The 17,002-nt window shown below is 31.7% G+C and overlaps 1 protein-coding gene across 1 annotated transcript; it reads left to right on the top strand.

Moving 5' to 3' along the window:
• Positions 1-13,362: 13,362 nt before the first annotated feature.
• Positions 13,363-15,565, top strand: LOC114732389 (TMV resistance protein N-like). Its single transcript, XM_028919672.1, has 2 exons — positions 13,363-13,811; positions 15,550-15,565. The coding sequence occupies exons 1-2, from the start codon at positions 13,363-13,365 to the stop codon at positions 15,563-15,565; spliced, it is 465 nt and encodes a 154-aa protein (XP_028775505.1).
• Positions 15,566-17,002: the final 1,437 nt, after the last annotated feature.

Raw genomic sequence — 17,002 nt, 5'->3', positions numbered from 1 at the left:
TGACGAGTACTTAATTAATCAGGGAATTTGGTCACCGTGCCAATATGCTCCTATTTGTGTACTCTCCTAAGTTCATGAGTTCATCAGTTTGGCTTGATTAGAAGCTTTCACTAACCATTAATAATGTCGGGTCAAAGCTAAGTATAGGGTTTTTATCCTATATATTTATAGGCTTTAGGCCATATCAATGTGTAATATTTCAATTCCCTGCGACTTTTCCTCAAATCAATGATTTCTCGTCAAGCAGTCCACAATGAATAATACTATCCCTCGATTTTAATATAACAACTATTTAACTAATTTGGATAAATTATAAAAGTTAGTTAAATTAGGTATTTGTAATAAATACTAGTTGATTTTTCTAAAGTATTCTTTTAGTCATGACTACCTTTGTTTGGAAATTCCCTACTGTGTGTAATCAGTAAGGATAATTTAGAGAGAATTATAAATTTGAGAGATAAAATAAATTGAAATATTATATTTAGAATCAAATCAAATTCTCAACTAACTTTTCTATCAAGAATCGGAGATAGTTTTTTTTTTTAAAAGATTTTTGGGAATAGTATAATGTGATTTAAATTTATTCTCAATAGATCATAACTAAAAAAATAATGCAATGAAGACAAAAAAGTGATGAAAGCATTGATATATTTTGTGAAATTTGTAGAAAAGTGTACTATCTATAAATTATATATGATCATCTTGAGTTCTATAAATACAAAAAAGGGGGCCGTTCTAGTTTAATTCAATGTCACACCAGCAATTTTTCTAATGCACCTGGAAAAATGTATCCTAGCAACTTCTTATATTTTGCACCATAATTTTTTTTAGAAGACTTCCTATATTAATTATGGACCGGAGGGATGCATATGATAGCTAGACTGGTAGTGTTTGAGTTTTGATTTAGTATGGTTTTTGTATGGTATGACGTAGTACTATGAACGCTTCCCTCTCAAAGCCGTAATGGTTTAACGTTGGAAAGTAGGTAGGTAGGGAATGTATATGTGAATGTTATGAATAATAACCTGCGCCCACAGAACGATGGACTAGTTAGCTAGCATGGTTTTCTTAAACCCCCTAAGTTGTACTTTTCTGATCCTATTTATAAGTTGTTTTCATTAATTCTCATTTTAAATTCAACAATTTTTTAACTTTATCTCTATTTAATATACATTATATCTCATATAAACAAAATCAACATAATAGTAAATAAAAGGTAAAATTATACATCTATGCAAAAAATTTCTCTCATTATCCTATAAATATGACAAAAAAATATCTTCTCTCTTTGCTTTATAAATAATGATATGATACAGAAATTTATGACATAATAGTACTTGTTTTCCTTTGGGGCGTATCTAAAAAAAAAAAAAAGGGTTTTGCTGTCTCCGTCAACCGTAACGATTTTTTTTTTGGGGCATCATCAACCATACAGATTGAGCCCTTTAAGTTTCTGTGTTCCCATGCTGCTGCAGCGAATTCATTTCGTTTTATTGATTGAACATAAAAGTACCCTTTAATGATGAGGGGGAGAGATTTTGGGTCAAAGTTAAGTCGGTGAGAGAGAGAGAGATAGAGAAACCCTAGCCGCATGCTCCTCTTCTTGATTCTTGAGGAAGCTGTTGTTCTTATGCACTACTGGTTTTCATGGTCAAGAACATTCCTTTGCAAGTCTCCACGTGTAAGAAAATGCAAACGATACAAGTTTATTGTGAGAGCATGCCTCTTAACTTGGCTTTGTCCGTGTGTTTTCTATTTTCAAGTCTTCGCACATGATTTGTTCGGGAGCAAGGTCACTCTTGGGCCTTCATTTACTTTTTATTTGTTTTATCTCGCTCAACACATGTACATCTTATCACATTTAGTCAAATTTGCTTCTAATAACAGCATACCTGTGTCTAACCAAAAAAAAAAAAAAGAGTTGATCTTACTAATAGGAGTTTGTTCCTTGTGTGGTAAACTAAAATTTGAATATTTACTAACACCCGTACATATATTTATTATCTTAAATAAGATTACATCTAATAGAATGATAGCTATACTTAATTGCAAAAATAAAATACTAGTCATCCGATAACGAGAAAAATCTAAATAAATATTATACAAATGAATGAATGATATCGTCATTTTTCAATTTTCACAATTATTGCTTTCCCTTCCTCGGTTTGGAACAAGTGACCTGGCATGGATGCATATTAATGTTGCAGTTTAAATATAGAACCAGGCTACCTAATATAAGCTCTGTTATTTTGGAACCATCATATATATATATGAAATATAAAATATAAAATTTATGCAAGAATTTATATTATTAATAAATTATGAAAGTAACAGAGCTAGAACTTGATAATTGAGAGGGCCAAATTGACAATAAAAAAAGATGCCTTTAGTATGATGAGTAAAAAACAATTTGATTTCAAAGATCACGTGAAATATTGGGGGTGGGCAACGAGTAGAGTAACCGCCCGTATTTGCTAGTGTATAAATAGTATGTGTCATTTTTTTGGATGAAAAATAGAGTAGAAATTATTTTTAAAAAAAACACAAAAGACATTTGGTTTTTTTACCATGCAGATCTGCTATACGAGTTTAATGATCTTCATATAGAAATAGGGCCGGATATATACTAATGTGGACTACACACTTCCTTCCATATTGGACTGCGAGAGTGAAAAAAAATTATGAGCCCAAACAGATGGTCAAGGATTTCTGAAACCATTGGGCTCAGTTCTAAGCGGCCCAAATAAGCATGCTCGGTTTTCCATATTTGGTGGACCACTGAAAAATTAGTCAGGTTCATGGCCCAAAACAAATTTTCATCTCAACTAGCAAGGTTTTTTTTCTTTTTTTTTAAATACTTAGAATGTGTGATTTGAATTGCATTATTGTCAATTGAACCATTCTGGATGAGCATTAACCATTTTCTATCAGCTAGTTTGGACTTTGAAACTTTCAATCTATAATTTGTCGTACGTAAATATGTATATACAATTATTTACATGTATGAATTTTATTTTTCGTAAAAAAAAATACAAATATTTTTTTGAAAAGTTTGCTGACTTGTAATTGATACATATGTTTTTCTTATTTCAAAAGATATACCTAACTCCTTTTTATTTTTTGCACGGTATATATTTTTCCAAAAATAGAATTACTTGATGACTTCGATATCTAATTGAGAATAAAAATGTTGGAATATGGTATAATTTTCTTGATAAATAGTGATATGGTATAATTTAACATAAATTAACTTAATATTGTCAACATTATTTAATATCTTTCATAAAAAGTTAATGAGAGAGATTTTTAGAATATATATTTGAATCAATTGGAGTATTAATTATTGCGATTTATTCAAAATTAGTGGAATATTAACGTTTTTTTTTTTCGCTGAGCTATTGAAACAATTTAAATGGGACTAATTAAATAAAACGAGATGCAACTGCATGTAACATAAAAACAAAATTACGCACAAGTATGTGTGATGGTATAAGTCTAAAAGGAGAGCCCAATTCTAAAAGACTACCTATTAGGAGGAAAAGTTCTTTAAACTTGTAAACCCTACAATACTTGTTAAGATTTCTCAATATGGGACTCATAATGGAGCACCCCTCTTGAGAGCTGATGTTTCTAGAGGTGAGAATCAGGACTAGCCTTACAAGACTGATGAGCTTAAAAGGGCCGGCTCTACAGAGTCAAAATTTCAAAAATAGCCCAATTTGCTAAGTCGAGCCCTTAAGCTAACGGGCTCAGGGCTGGTCCGGAGGCTTTCAACCCGTTTAAGAAAAAGAATGCTATTTTTTATATTTCTCATATTTTTTTATCAAAAAAAGTAAAATAAACCAATAAAATTGTTAATAAAAGACATAAATATGAATAAAATTAAATCACAAATACAAAATATTATTATATATAAATATCCATCAACATCCAAGAACATCTAAAACATTTATTAATAAGATAAAAACATCTAAAAGTTTCATCTATAGTGCAATTGTGCAATAAATAAACACACTATCATTAATCTTTTGAAACTTCATCACCATTGTAATGAATTAATCTTCTTCATAAGTATGCTTTTTTTTTTTGTAACAAAAATATCAAGTTTTTCTTCTTTATAGGAATTTTACTTTCAAGTTTTGCAATCTTGCTATTATTTTACTTTGGTGTAAGAAACATTGTTGTTAAAAATCATGAATTTCTAATTCAAATTATAGAATCACAAGTTATATAAGGATAAAAATACTCTATTATCAAATATATATAGTTTAAAATTATCAACAAATATAATATAAATCAAATCATTATTAAAGTTCAAATTAACCCATTTTTTAAAAATTTAATTAGACAAATTATTGTCTAAAACAAAATAAATCAAACTATTTTGTGAAATTTAATTTTAAAATGATAATAATAATTAAATATTTGAAATATCATTAACAATGTAAAAAATTAATAATATTAAAATTACACAAAAATGTTTTTAAAAAAAATGTAAAAGGGCCTAACAGGCCTGTCCTTTTAAGCCCTCGGCCCTCCAGGGTCAATTTCCCATTTGAGGGGAAAAATTTCAAGCTCAACCCTCGTAATTTTAGAGCCTAAACGGGCCGGCTCGACGGGCTCAACTCATTTTCCCGGCTCTAGACGTTTCCAACAACTCCACTCTACAACACTTTACTCGGTCTCCTTATCACTCAGAACCCTTCGTAGGTAGCCATTTCTGGTTGGTCGACTCTCAATGAAAGCACTAATATGTTGAGTATAAGCATAAAGGGAGAGCCAAATCTTAAAAGACTAGCCTATTAGGAGGGATAATCCCTTGAACTTATAACTGCACAATACTTGTAAGATTTCCCAATATGGGACTCATAACAACATGTCACTATTTTTAACCAAGTGTGATTAAAAAAAAAAAACTATATACGTGTTCTTTTATATGCGCACACACACATAACCTCTGGTCCTTAATATAAGAACTTGTTTGATTTTTATTTTAGTCATAAATATAAAAATCCAATCTACTTTGTCTTTTATATTTATCTATTTTTTCTTAAAATAGTTTCTATAATGATAATAGTTCTAGCCGATATAATTGATTAGTAAGGGTATTTCAGAAAAAACAATACTTATTAATTATAAATAACTAACTTAAATAGTTTTTTTAATCTATTTAAATTAATCAATTAGTTTTTATATTAACAAGCAAAAGCTGTATATATATTATAATAAAACCTTTTTCTGGTCGTTTTCTTTGTTTTGATTAGATTTTTCGTCGGAACTGAAAATTCTGAGAGCTCTCTCTTCATCATTAAACTATGCACAACCATGATCGTTACTTTTCTTCCTTTCCGAAGTTGATTCGCCTAAATTAGACTTTAGATAATATACTACCTTTGATCTTAATTATAAGAGTTAGTTGACTAATTTAAAGAGATTAAGAAAATAAGTTAAGTTAGTTATTTATAATAAATATGTGTTGTCTTTCCTAAAATATCCTTACTAATGAAGTGTGTTGACTAAAATTACTATCATTAGAAGGACTATTTTAGAAAAAAATATAAATATTAGAGACAAAATATATTAGGATCTTATATTTAGGATCAAAATAAAAATCAAATGAGATTTTATATTAAAAACCGAAAGTAGTATATGAGTTTATGACACTGAAATCATGAAAGTAGCGGCATGCCAAGAATTGTCGTCTATTATATTTTGTCTTGAATAGCCACCAAAATCGTCATATTTAATTACTACTCCTCCGGTCCTTAATATAAGACCCATTTAACTAATTTGGTTAAATTAAGGAAGTTAAGTAAGTTAGTTAATTATAATAAATGTGACACGTTTTTCCTAAAATACCATAATCATCTTTCTTAATACCCCCTCTCTCTTCTACTTGATTATGGTTGAGAGAGTATCCATAGGGGTAATTTAAAGAAAATTGATAAATATGAGAAATGGGTCTTATATTTAGGACCAAAACCAATTCAACAATTGTGTCCTATATTAAGGACCGGAGGAGTATTTTATATCTTTAATATAAAATTAATTTGAGTAAATTAAAAAAATTAGTTTAGTTATATGTAATAAATATATGTTATCTTTCTCTTAAAAATATCCTTATTAATCAAATATATTGGTTAGAAATACTATTATTATAAGTACTATCTTGAGAAAAAATAAACAAATATAATAAACAAAGTGGATTGAGGTCTTATATTTAGAATCAAAATAAAAATAAAATAAGTTTTTATATCAAGTACATGAGGTAGTATATCACTTTCTTCTTCGATTTTCAAGTCTTACATTAACTGAAATAATAAGGAATTTCATGATGATTTCTTGTTGGAAGAAAAATCGTACGGACGCGTTTGAAAAGTTTGATTATTTGGTTGCTTCCTCCCCACGCATCATCGTGTATATTAACAAATTACAAGTGAATGTCAGAATTTGAACGAAGACTATTCATTAGACCTAGCCTTCAACGTGTGCCCTCAACAAAATCAGGACTACAACGAATGACTATGACATAGTGTACTTTTTCAAGAAATAGTATGAAAACATAACCTGGATCGGATCAAACCAATGAACTAGTTTCTTGACCTGTCCAATTAAGAGTTTTAGAACAATTCGCCAGATTGGATTTTATATATTTTTCTTTTTTTTAAGCTTAAAACAAAATCATTTTGAGTTCTAAAAAATCAGACAAAAATAGCAACTCATTGTATTTGTACTCAATTAACAATTTTTTATTGGGTTATGTGTATTTTATGCATCAATATTTATTTACTTGTAAATTGATATATTTTTATTTAAATGCTACTCTTTTCAGAGTTATATATGAATATTTTTATGGGAAAATGACAGATAAAGAAGCTCCAAAATGTGAAATGCCAATTTGGGAAGCTAAGGAAATGTAATTACCCATAGGGAAGTCCTTCCCAAATTGGGATTTTGAAATTCAGTGAAATGACAAAAATGCCCTTTGTTCTTTTTTTTTTTTTAAAAAAAAACCCAGCCCCTCACCGGTGGCCGGCGACCGGCGACCACCGCCGGCGACAGGCCTCCGGCGGCCGCCGACCGCCTCCTGCCACCGGCGCCGGCCACCGGTGTGGTGGCTGCCGGTGAAGGATTTTTGTGACAAGATTTTTTTTTTTTGGGAATAGGATAATATTGGTTCAAAGTGGCGGGGGTGGGATTTGATCCCACAACCCCTTGGCCACTTGGACCAACAAAAGGATGGCCATTGGGCCATCAAAGATTTCTTAACCTTATAATGCAAACAAAAATATAAGTTAACTCTTTTACTGTGACTCCAGCTCGTGACAACAATTTATCTGAGGATGACAAGTCTTAATTGAGAAATAACAAGTCTAAATTTGATATTAACAAAGCAACTTTTCCTTATACATAACATAGCAGCATGTGCATTAATTAAAAAATGATCATAATTTATTTAAAAATGACACGTCTTTACTATAAAATGACAAGTCTAAAATTGATATTAACAAGGCAACTTTTCCTTATACATAACAAGAAATAGTATCTACGTTAATTAAAAATGACCATAATTTATTTGAAAAAAACACGTCTTTACTGGAAAATGACAAGTCTAAATTTGATATTAACAAAGCAACTTTTCCTTATACATAACAGAAATTATTGTTGTATTTTTAAAATGATCATAATTTATTTAAAAATGACACATCTTTGTTGAAAAATAACAACAATTTATTCGGTATTTCTTGTTATGTATAAGGAAAAGTTGCTTTGTTAATATCAAATTTAGACTTGTTATTTCTCAATTAAGACTTGTCATCCTCAGATAAATTGTTGTCACGAGCTGGAGTCACAGTAAAAGAGTTAACTTATATTTTTGTTTGCATTATAAGGTTAAGAATCTTTGATGGCCCAATGACCATCCTTTTGTTGGTCCAAGTGGCCAAGGGGTTGTGGGATCAAATCCCACCCCCGCCACTTTGAACCAATATTATCCTATTCTAAAAAAAAAAAATCTTGTCACAAAAATCCTTCACCGGCAGCCACCACACCGGTGGCTGGCGTCGGTGGCCGGAGGCGGTCGGCGGCCGCCGGAGGCCAGTCGCCGGCGGTGGTCGCCGGTCGCCGGCCACCGGTGAGGGGCTGGGTTTTTTTTTTTTAAAAAAAAGAACAAAGGGCATTTTTGTCATTTCACTGAATTTCAAAATCCCAATTTGGGAAGGACTTCCCTATGGGTAATTACATTTCCTTAGCTTCCCAAATTGGCATTTCACATTTTGGAGCTTCTTTATCTGTCATTTTCCCTATTTTTATATGTTTTACTTAAAATATATATTATTTTTAAATAACCAGTTTGATCACAGTTTAACTTTGATTCGACCAACTAACTTTTAAATCACTGTATCAATCAGTTTGATTTTACCTCGACTCACGATATCTATACATATTATTTAAGATAGATTTAATAAGTAAACTATTTTTTATTAATTCTGGTGAGATGGTTAATGTGACTTATATTTATGACTAAGGTAAATATAAGAGTCAATTTTTTTCTTAAAAAAATATTGTTACAACGGAAAGGGAATGAGTACAGTTAACGCAAAAGAAAGCAGAGGCACTAAATTTTAATTAATTTAAGCCTGGCCACCGGCTTTGATCAATAGGTAATTGGTGGCATAAGATTAGCGAAGAATTTGATTTCAATTGAACTTAATTAGAAGTTGCAAGTTACATTTACTATTCCAAATATCTAAAGAACAAAAAACCAGACCGATCATTGAACCTGTTGAGACAGTAGGTTAAGGATTAGCGGGTCAAGTTAGGGTTAACTTGGATCAAACCAGTTAATCAATTATAATGAAAATAATATTATTTAACTAAAATATACAAAAATTTTATATTTAATGATAAAAAGGTAATATTTAAATAAAGGAGACATAAAATATCATTATATCATCCCAAAACCATATCTATTTCAACATAAATTACGAAACTGTGAATATTTAAATATTTTTACTTAAATTTTATTTGCAACATGCTGGAAATTGGATGCCTAGGCCTAGTGATTGAAAAATGTAGGGTGTATTGGTTGCAAACGTACACAAGAAGTCTTCAATTTCTCATATTCCAATGTGGAATTTTTGTATTTGATAACCTCTATTCTAATTTTTTAAGATGAAAGAGAACATACAGATTTGACAAGAGGGAAAGTAGTGTGTAACACGAGGAGTATTTTCTCGCCTCATTTTTTGAAACCCCATTTTTTCACTTGCTTCTTTTCTTCCGACGACCATCGTGTTCAAGAGTGAAGTGGGCTTGACTGCTTGAGGTATACGGTTGGTATCTGTTTTCTCCCTTGTTTAACTCGTCTTTATTTTCATCTCCTTCTATTATTTTAGGAAGCTCCATCACATACTCCATCGACCTTGACCTCATTCTTAGTCCTCCATTTTGAATTCTTCTTGCCTGTTCTTCCATCTCTTCGTCTCTCAATCTCATCTTGAATCACAAAAATCATAACCAGATAACCCACCCAGCCTAATGGGTTACCCGGTTATGACCGGTTTCTGCTGGTTTAAACCAATTCACACCGGTTCAAAAATCTTCCGGTTCAGGAGGCCAACCAGACCGGACAAGTGACCGGTTCACCGGTTTCCGGTCTAAACCGGCCGGTCCAATCTAGTCCGGTTTTTTTACATTGCAAATATCATAATTTAACGATCAAACAAACAATTGTATATTTGTAATATATTTAGATGATACTACTAGTAATACATTTATATGTGCCGCTTGAATGTGTCCAATTATAAATACATATAATGCAGCTAGCGTGAGTTTAAGTGTATGTTGAACAGTGGCCTGACTTTCAAATTCTGTTTCTCCCCCCCCCCCCCCAACATTCAAATGTATTGACTCTCTCAAAGTTTCTGTTTGCACTTGCCAGTAGATCAAAACAAATGAGGAATTAATGTCCAAAAAAAGGCCCCAGGGTTCAAAACTGATTACGGTAGTTTCATCTTAAGGTGTCTCTGTGTGCATTATATCTATGTCATTAAATAAATAGTGTGTATCGTATTATTTCTTTGGTTCTGTAACACGAGGAGTATTTTCTCGCCTCATTTTTTGAAACCCCATTTTGCACTTACTTCTTTTCTTCCGACGACCATCGTGTTCAAGAGTGAAGTGGGCTTGACTGCTTGAGGTATACGATTGGTATCTGTTTTCTCCCTTGTTTAACTCGTGCACATCGTCTTTATTTTCATCTCTTTCTATTATTTTAGGAAGCTCCATCACATACTCCATCGACCTTGACCTCATTCTTAGTCCTCCATTTTGAATTCTTCTTGCCTGTTCTTCCATCTCTTTGTCTCTCAATCTCATCTTGAATCACAAAAATCATAACCAGATAACCCACCCAGCCTAATGGGTTACCCGGTTATGACCGGTTTCTGCTGGTTTAAACCAATTCACACCGGTTCAAAAATCTTCCGGTTCAGGAGGCCAACCAGATCGGACAAGTGACCGGTTCACCGGTTTCCGGTCTAAACCGGCCGGTCCAATCTGGTCCGGTTTTTTTACATTGCAAATATCATAATTTAACGATCAAACAAACAATTGTATATTTGTAATATATTTAGATGATACTACTAGTAATATATTTATATGTGCCGCTTGAATGTGTCCAATTATAAATACATATAATGCAGCTAGCGTGAGTTTAAGTGTATGTTGAACAGTGGCCTGACTTTCAAATTCTGTTTCTCCCCCCCCCCCCAACATTCAAATGTATTGACTCTCTCAAAGTTTCTGTTTGCACTTGCCAGTAGATCAAAACAAATGAGGAATTAATGTCCAAAAAAAGGCCCCAGGGTTCAAAACTGATTACGGTAGTTTCATCTTAAGGTGTCTCTGTGTGCATTATATCTATGTCATTAAATAAATAGTGTGTATCGTATTATTTCTTTGGTTCTGTTTATTGGTCACATAGAGATTATTGTTTTGTCCTTAACAGTTAACATAAATCACATCATTAAATTTATTATATCAATATATAATTTTATAAATGATTAATTTTTAGACAATTATTTTCTTAAAAATATATATATTAAATAAGGACAAAGTTAAAAAGTTAGTAGACTTTAAGGCAGAGCCAATAGGGTTTAAAATTTTTTTAATTCTAATAAAATAATTTGTAAATGCCTTATGATTAGAAAAGTATTATAACCAGATATTTCCGCAATTTATCTTAGCCATCTATTTTCTAGTTTGCAAGTTTGTGAATTGTGATTGAACGGGAACTGACACTCAGTTAAATCGTTGTTACATATATTTTATATGTAACATTTTATGTACTTTCAGTAAAGATAGTAATTTTATTACATGTATCACCTTTTTTTTTTTTTGATAATTTGACAATAAGTTCCCCGAATTTGGACAAATTTTTGGAGAATACTTGAATTAAGTTGGAGATTTCATTTGGAAATTAGAAATTTGGAAAATTACAGATTTTAGGTTGGACCATGGAGAATTGGGGAAGATACTGTTTTGTGTGTCTTGCATTGAATTTTGACTGGTCAGGAAATGTAGTTTCAGTTTTCATTGTATAGGACATTAAAAATTTTGTGAAGGAAAACTAAGAACTTGGGGGGAAAACTAGATATACAAATCGAGATTATGCTTGAAGGGCAAGTTTGGGAGGATAGTAAATCTTGGTTTGGAAATTTATATTCCAATTGGTCAAGGGAAGAATTTCAATCTTCAATGTATAAGAAATTACATTTTTTTTAAAAAAATAAAAATCTATGTCCCAAATGGTGACAAAATGAAGGACCCGATTTGAAGCAAAAATCAAAATAAAGCTATTGTGGGTCAGTGGGTGTGTCAAATTTGGGTTCCCATTTATCATGACAGAAAATTTAATTTTCAACACAAATTTGCCGCGTAAAATAATCAACAATCATATATAAATACTTCTCCTGTCTTTAATATATGATCTAATTGTTAAGTTAATTTTAAAAAATAAAACTTATTTCTCATATTTATTAATAAATTATCCCTATAGATACTCCTTCAACCATAATCAAGTAAGTGATAACGTGAGCTCAAGTCATGGTAAGTGAACTAAATTATCCCTATGGACCAGTACCCGCAGTCTTTTCAAACACAATAGCTACATTTCTCATTTACTACGATATAAGCCATTTACACAAAAATATTTTAATTTATAAATAAATTATCTGGAGAGTAACCACTACTTATTATAATTTGTCCCTATAATTAATACTTAAATATAACTTTTTATATTTTTTTTTTCTGTTTTCACAACTTCATTTAATACGATCAGTTTACTACGATATAAGTCATTTACACAAAAATATTTTAATTTGTAAATAAATTATCTGGAGAGTAACCACTACTTATTTATTAATTTTGTCCCTATAATTAATACTTAAATATAACTTTTTATATTTTTTTTCTGTTTTTCACAACTTCATTTAATACGAGTAAAATTAGATAAGACAGGTTTAATGAGTTACTAGTAATGTTTAGTTAGCAGTAATTATAGCTCTATAGTTTTCACCAAGATGTAAAAAGAAGCAACAAATTAGTACTGCTGTAAGCCGTGAAAATGATCAACTGGCCTTTCTATTATATTATCATGAGCACAATATACCGACATTACATTCATATTCGAGTGCAAATTAATATTTGTATGTATATATCCAGTCGGGCCAGAAAAAACGTGCACGAAATAAACTATACTCAAGTAATAAATTAATATTTCCAATCTAAAGAGATGACACGGCACTAAAAAAATAAGAACTGAAAAAAATATTTAGACGTGTTTGAAGAACAGGATATTCGTAGCTGGCAATCCAACCCGCCACATCACAAAAAGCATTAAAAGAAAAAAAAAGAAACGAAAAGCATATCGTCAGATATCTTGAGTCAGCCTCTCCAAGTGAAAGGTATCATCCCAGGTCTGACTTTTTCGCCATTTTCCCCCATTTTCAACGCTCAAAATTCATATATACACATAACGTTGCATAACCATGCATGCTTACAAAGCCACAGACATAAACCAAACCCTCGTTCAGTAGCTAGCTAGCTGGATACAATCTTTTGTTTGAAGATGGAATTGCATGCAAAACTTTGGCACAACGTTGCACGGCCTGCATGCGACGTCTTTATATTACGAACATGTGGTAGTAGTAGGTATCTTCCTAGCTGGTCTGACTTTTTCGTCATTTTCCCTCATTTTCAACCCTCAAAATTCACATATATAGACACACACACACACACACACACAACGTTGCATAATCATCCGTGCTCATCCGTGCAGACGCACTCTTCTGTTTGAAGATGGGATTGCATGCAAAAATTTGGCACAACGTTGGGCCTGCATGTGACGTGTTCATAAACCACCGCACAGTTGATACGAGACGTACGGTGGTTCGCTTGCTGTACGACCATCTAATTCAGCAACGATGCAAGCCATTCTTGGACGCAGAGACTATGAAACCTGGAGATCGGTTGTTGGACACAATTGATAAAGCTATACGAGGATGTAAGCTTGGGGTTGCTGTCTTTTCACCTCGCTATTGTGACTCTTATTTCTGTCTCCGTGAGCTCTCACTTCTCGTGGAATCAAAGAAACGAATCCTTCCCATTTTCTATGATGTGAAGCCGTCGCAGCTTCGTGTTGAGGACAGTGCAATTTTGAGCTGTTCCCAAAAAGATCTCAAGAGGTTTAATTTGGCAATTGAAGAAGCTAAGTCCATTGTGGGGCTACCCTTCGACTCCTCAAAAGAGTATGCTATATATATATATATATTTTTTTCTGCCCTGTCGCTTTTAAGTTTTATTAGTTTTAATGATGTCTTTCCCCACCATAATAATGACTTTCAATCTTGGAGCTGAGATGACCCGTGAATTCCTATGAAGTTTTCCCATTTTTTTAAAGTACTTTCACCATTTAATTTGATTATTTTTTTATATAAAACACAAACTCTTCATCACTCTCTTCCTTAAAAAGGACAATTTTACGAATTCATGGATTCTCAACTTCAGAAGATCCATTCCCGAGGTCATGGGAACTTGAGGCGTTGGGGGTAAGTTTACGAGGGGTAGGGCAATTTGACAGCTTAATAGATTGGAATCAGGAGAAGATGAGCAATAGAACAAGGAGTAGATATTAAACCAGAACATTTTCGTATGCATTATACAGAATGAATTCCAACTGTTTTGGAAACATAAGCAGCAAAAGAAGACGCAAACCCATATTGAATTGTAGATATATGATTTGTTTTGCATAGAAGTCAATTACTTATTAATAGAGAACATTTTAAATAATAAGAAAACAACAACCATTCCTATGAAAACTCCAACTGAAAGGAGAAGTAAACGTTGTAGCATTGACATAAAATAAACTTCTTTGTACTATATGTTGAAGTTTATGATATAATATATATATATATATATATATATATGATGGGGTTGATTGATTGCAGTGACTGGTCAGAGCTGGTACGTGAAGCTTCAAATGCGGTGATGAGCAAATTGAATGAAGAAATCAGCGCATGATGATGAGTACTTAATTAATCAGGGAATTTAGTCACCATGCCAACATGTTTCTATTTGTGCATTCTCCTAAGTTCATCGGTTTGGGTTGATTAGAAGCTTTCACCAACGATTAATAATGTCGGGTCAAAGCTAAGTACAGGGCTTTTATGTTATATATTTATAGGCTTTAGGCCATATCAATGTGTAATATTTCAATTCCCTGCGACTTGTCCTCAAATCAATGATTTCTCATCAAGCACTCCACAATAAATAATACTATCTCTCATTTTTAATATAAAAATTATTTAACTAATTTGGATAAATTAAGAAAATTAGTTAAGTCAGGTATTTATAATAAATAGCAGTTGATTTTTTAAGCGTGTTTTTCTCTGGATGGAAACCCTTTGCTATGTGTAATGAGCGGGGATAATTCAGAGAATGAATTATAAATTTGAGAGATAAAATGAATTGAAATATTATATTTAGAATCAAATTAAATTCTTAGCTAGTTTTTATATCAAGGATAGAAGATAGTATTGTTTTTAGATTTTTGGGAATAGTGTAATGTGATATAAATTTATTCTTGATAGATAAAAAAATATATTTTCATTAATTCTCATTTAAAATTCAAAAAATTTTCAACTCTATCTCCTTTTAATATACATTATACCTCATATAAACAAAATCAACATAATAATAAATTAAGAGTAAAATTGTACATTCATAGAAAAAATTTCTCTCAGTACCGATAAATAGGACAAAAAAATATTTTTTTTTACTCTATAAATAATACCAGAAGAGTAACAGTACTTGTTTTATTGATTGAAAATAAAAGTACACTTTAACGATGAAGCGGGGAGAGATAGACTTTGGGTCAAAGTTAGATGGGGAGAGAGAGAAACCCCAGCCGTTTGCTCGACTTCTTGAGGAAGCTGTTGTTCTTGTGCACTAGTTTTTCTTGCTCATAATACGGTCTTGTTTATGTAGGAAGCTGTCGGATTAACTTTCTCCACGTGTAAGAAAATGCAGACAATACAAGCTGACATTGTGAGAGCGTGCCTCTTAACTTGGCCTTGTCTTTATGCTTTCCATCTTCAAGTCTTCGCGTATGTTCTTTTGTTTGTGTCTGCCGACCGCAGTGAGGTCCCTTCTTTTGGGCCTTTATTTACTTTGTATTTGTTTTATCCGGCGTAACACAAGTGGGTTGTGCGTGCCTAACCCAAAACAAAACAAAAAGTTGATCTTCCTAATACAATTCGGTAACAGAAGGAGTTTGTGTAGTAAATTAATATTTGAATCCTTACTAGTAGACATACATCTATTTATTGTTTTGAATGGGATTACTTCTACTAGAAGGATAGTTGTACTTAGTTAGAAAAATAAAATACAAGTCACCTTTACTTCAAAAAAAAAATGATAACGAGAAAAATATAAATAAATATTACACAAATAATGTCGTCACTTTTCAATTTTCAAAATTATTGCTTTCCGTCCTCGGCTTGGAACAAGTGACCTGGCATATATGCGACTTAATGTCGCTGTATAAACATAGAACCAGACTGGCTGATATAAGCTCTATTATTTTGGAACCATATATCATGTATGAAATATAGAATATAAAATATATAAAAAAATTACATTAGTGACAAATTATGAAAGTAACAGAGCTAGGGCTTGATAACTGAGACGGCCAGATTGAAAATTAAATATGATGTTGGGGCTAAAATTTATTTTAGAAATCTTTGCAAGTATTGAATCAAAAAAGATGCTTAGTATTATAAGCAAAAAAACAATTTGATTTCAAAGATCAAGTGAAATATTGGAGGTGGGCGATGAGTAAAGTAACCACCCGTATTTACTAGGGTATATAAATAATATGCGTCATTTTAAAAAAAAAAAAACAGATTATTTTTTTTTAACACACAGATCTGCTTTATGAGTCTAATGATCTTCATATAGATATAGGCCCAGAGACATATTAATTATGATCTGCTATACACATTTTCTTCCATATTGGACGGAGAGAGGACAAAAGAAAATTAGGAGCCCAAGCAGATGGTTAAGGATATCTGAAACCACTGGGCTCAGTATTAAGTGGCCCAATTAAGAATGACCAAACAATCAGGGTCATGGCCCAAGACAAATTTTCATCTTAACTGGAATTTTGTTTTTCTTTTTTCAAAATACTTCCAATGTGTGATTTGAATTGCATTAATCTCAATTGAACCATTCTCGATGAGTAATTTTTAACCGTTTTCTATTGGCTAGTTTGAACTTTGAAACTTTTTTTTGCCCAAAAAACTTTGAAACCTTCAATCTAGAATTTGCCGCACGTAAATATGTATACATAAATATTTACATGTATGAATTTTGTTGTTAGTAAAAACAATACAAATCTTTTTCTTTTTAAGTTTGCTGACTTGTAATTGACACATATGTT

The sequence above is a fragment of the Neltuma alba genome, unplaced genomic scaffold (genome assembly GCF_004799145.2).
Source record: "Neltuma alba isolate B1F8T4 unplaced genomic scaffold, ASM479914v2 tig00012910_pilon, whole genome shotgun sequence".
Taxonomy (NCBI): Eukaryota; Viridiplantae; Streptophyta; class Magnoliopsida; order Fabales; family Fabaceae; genus Neltuma; species Neltuma alba.
The sequence above is the reverse complement of the archived record's forward strand: the minus strand, read 5'-3'. Positions and strand labels throughout refer to the sequence as shown.

Bases quoted from the DNA above. Each gene is read 5' to 3' on its own strand.
- LOC114732389 (XM_028919672.1), top strand. From the start codon at position 13,363: ATGGGATTGCATGCAAAAATTTGGCACAACGTTGGGCCTGCATGTGAC.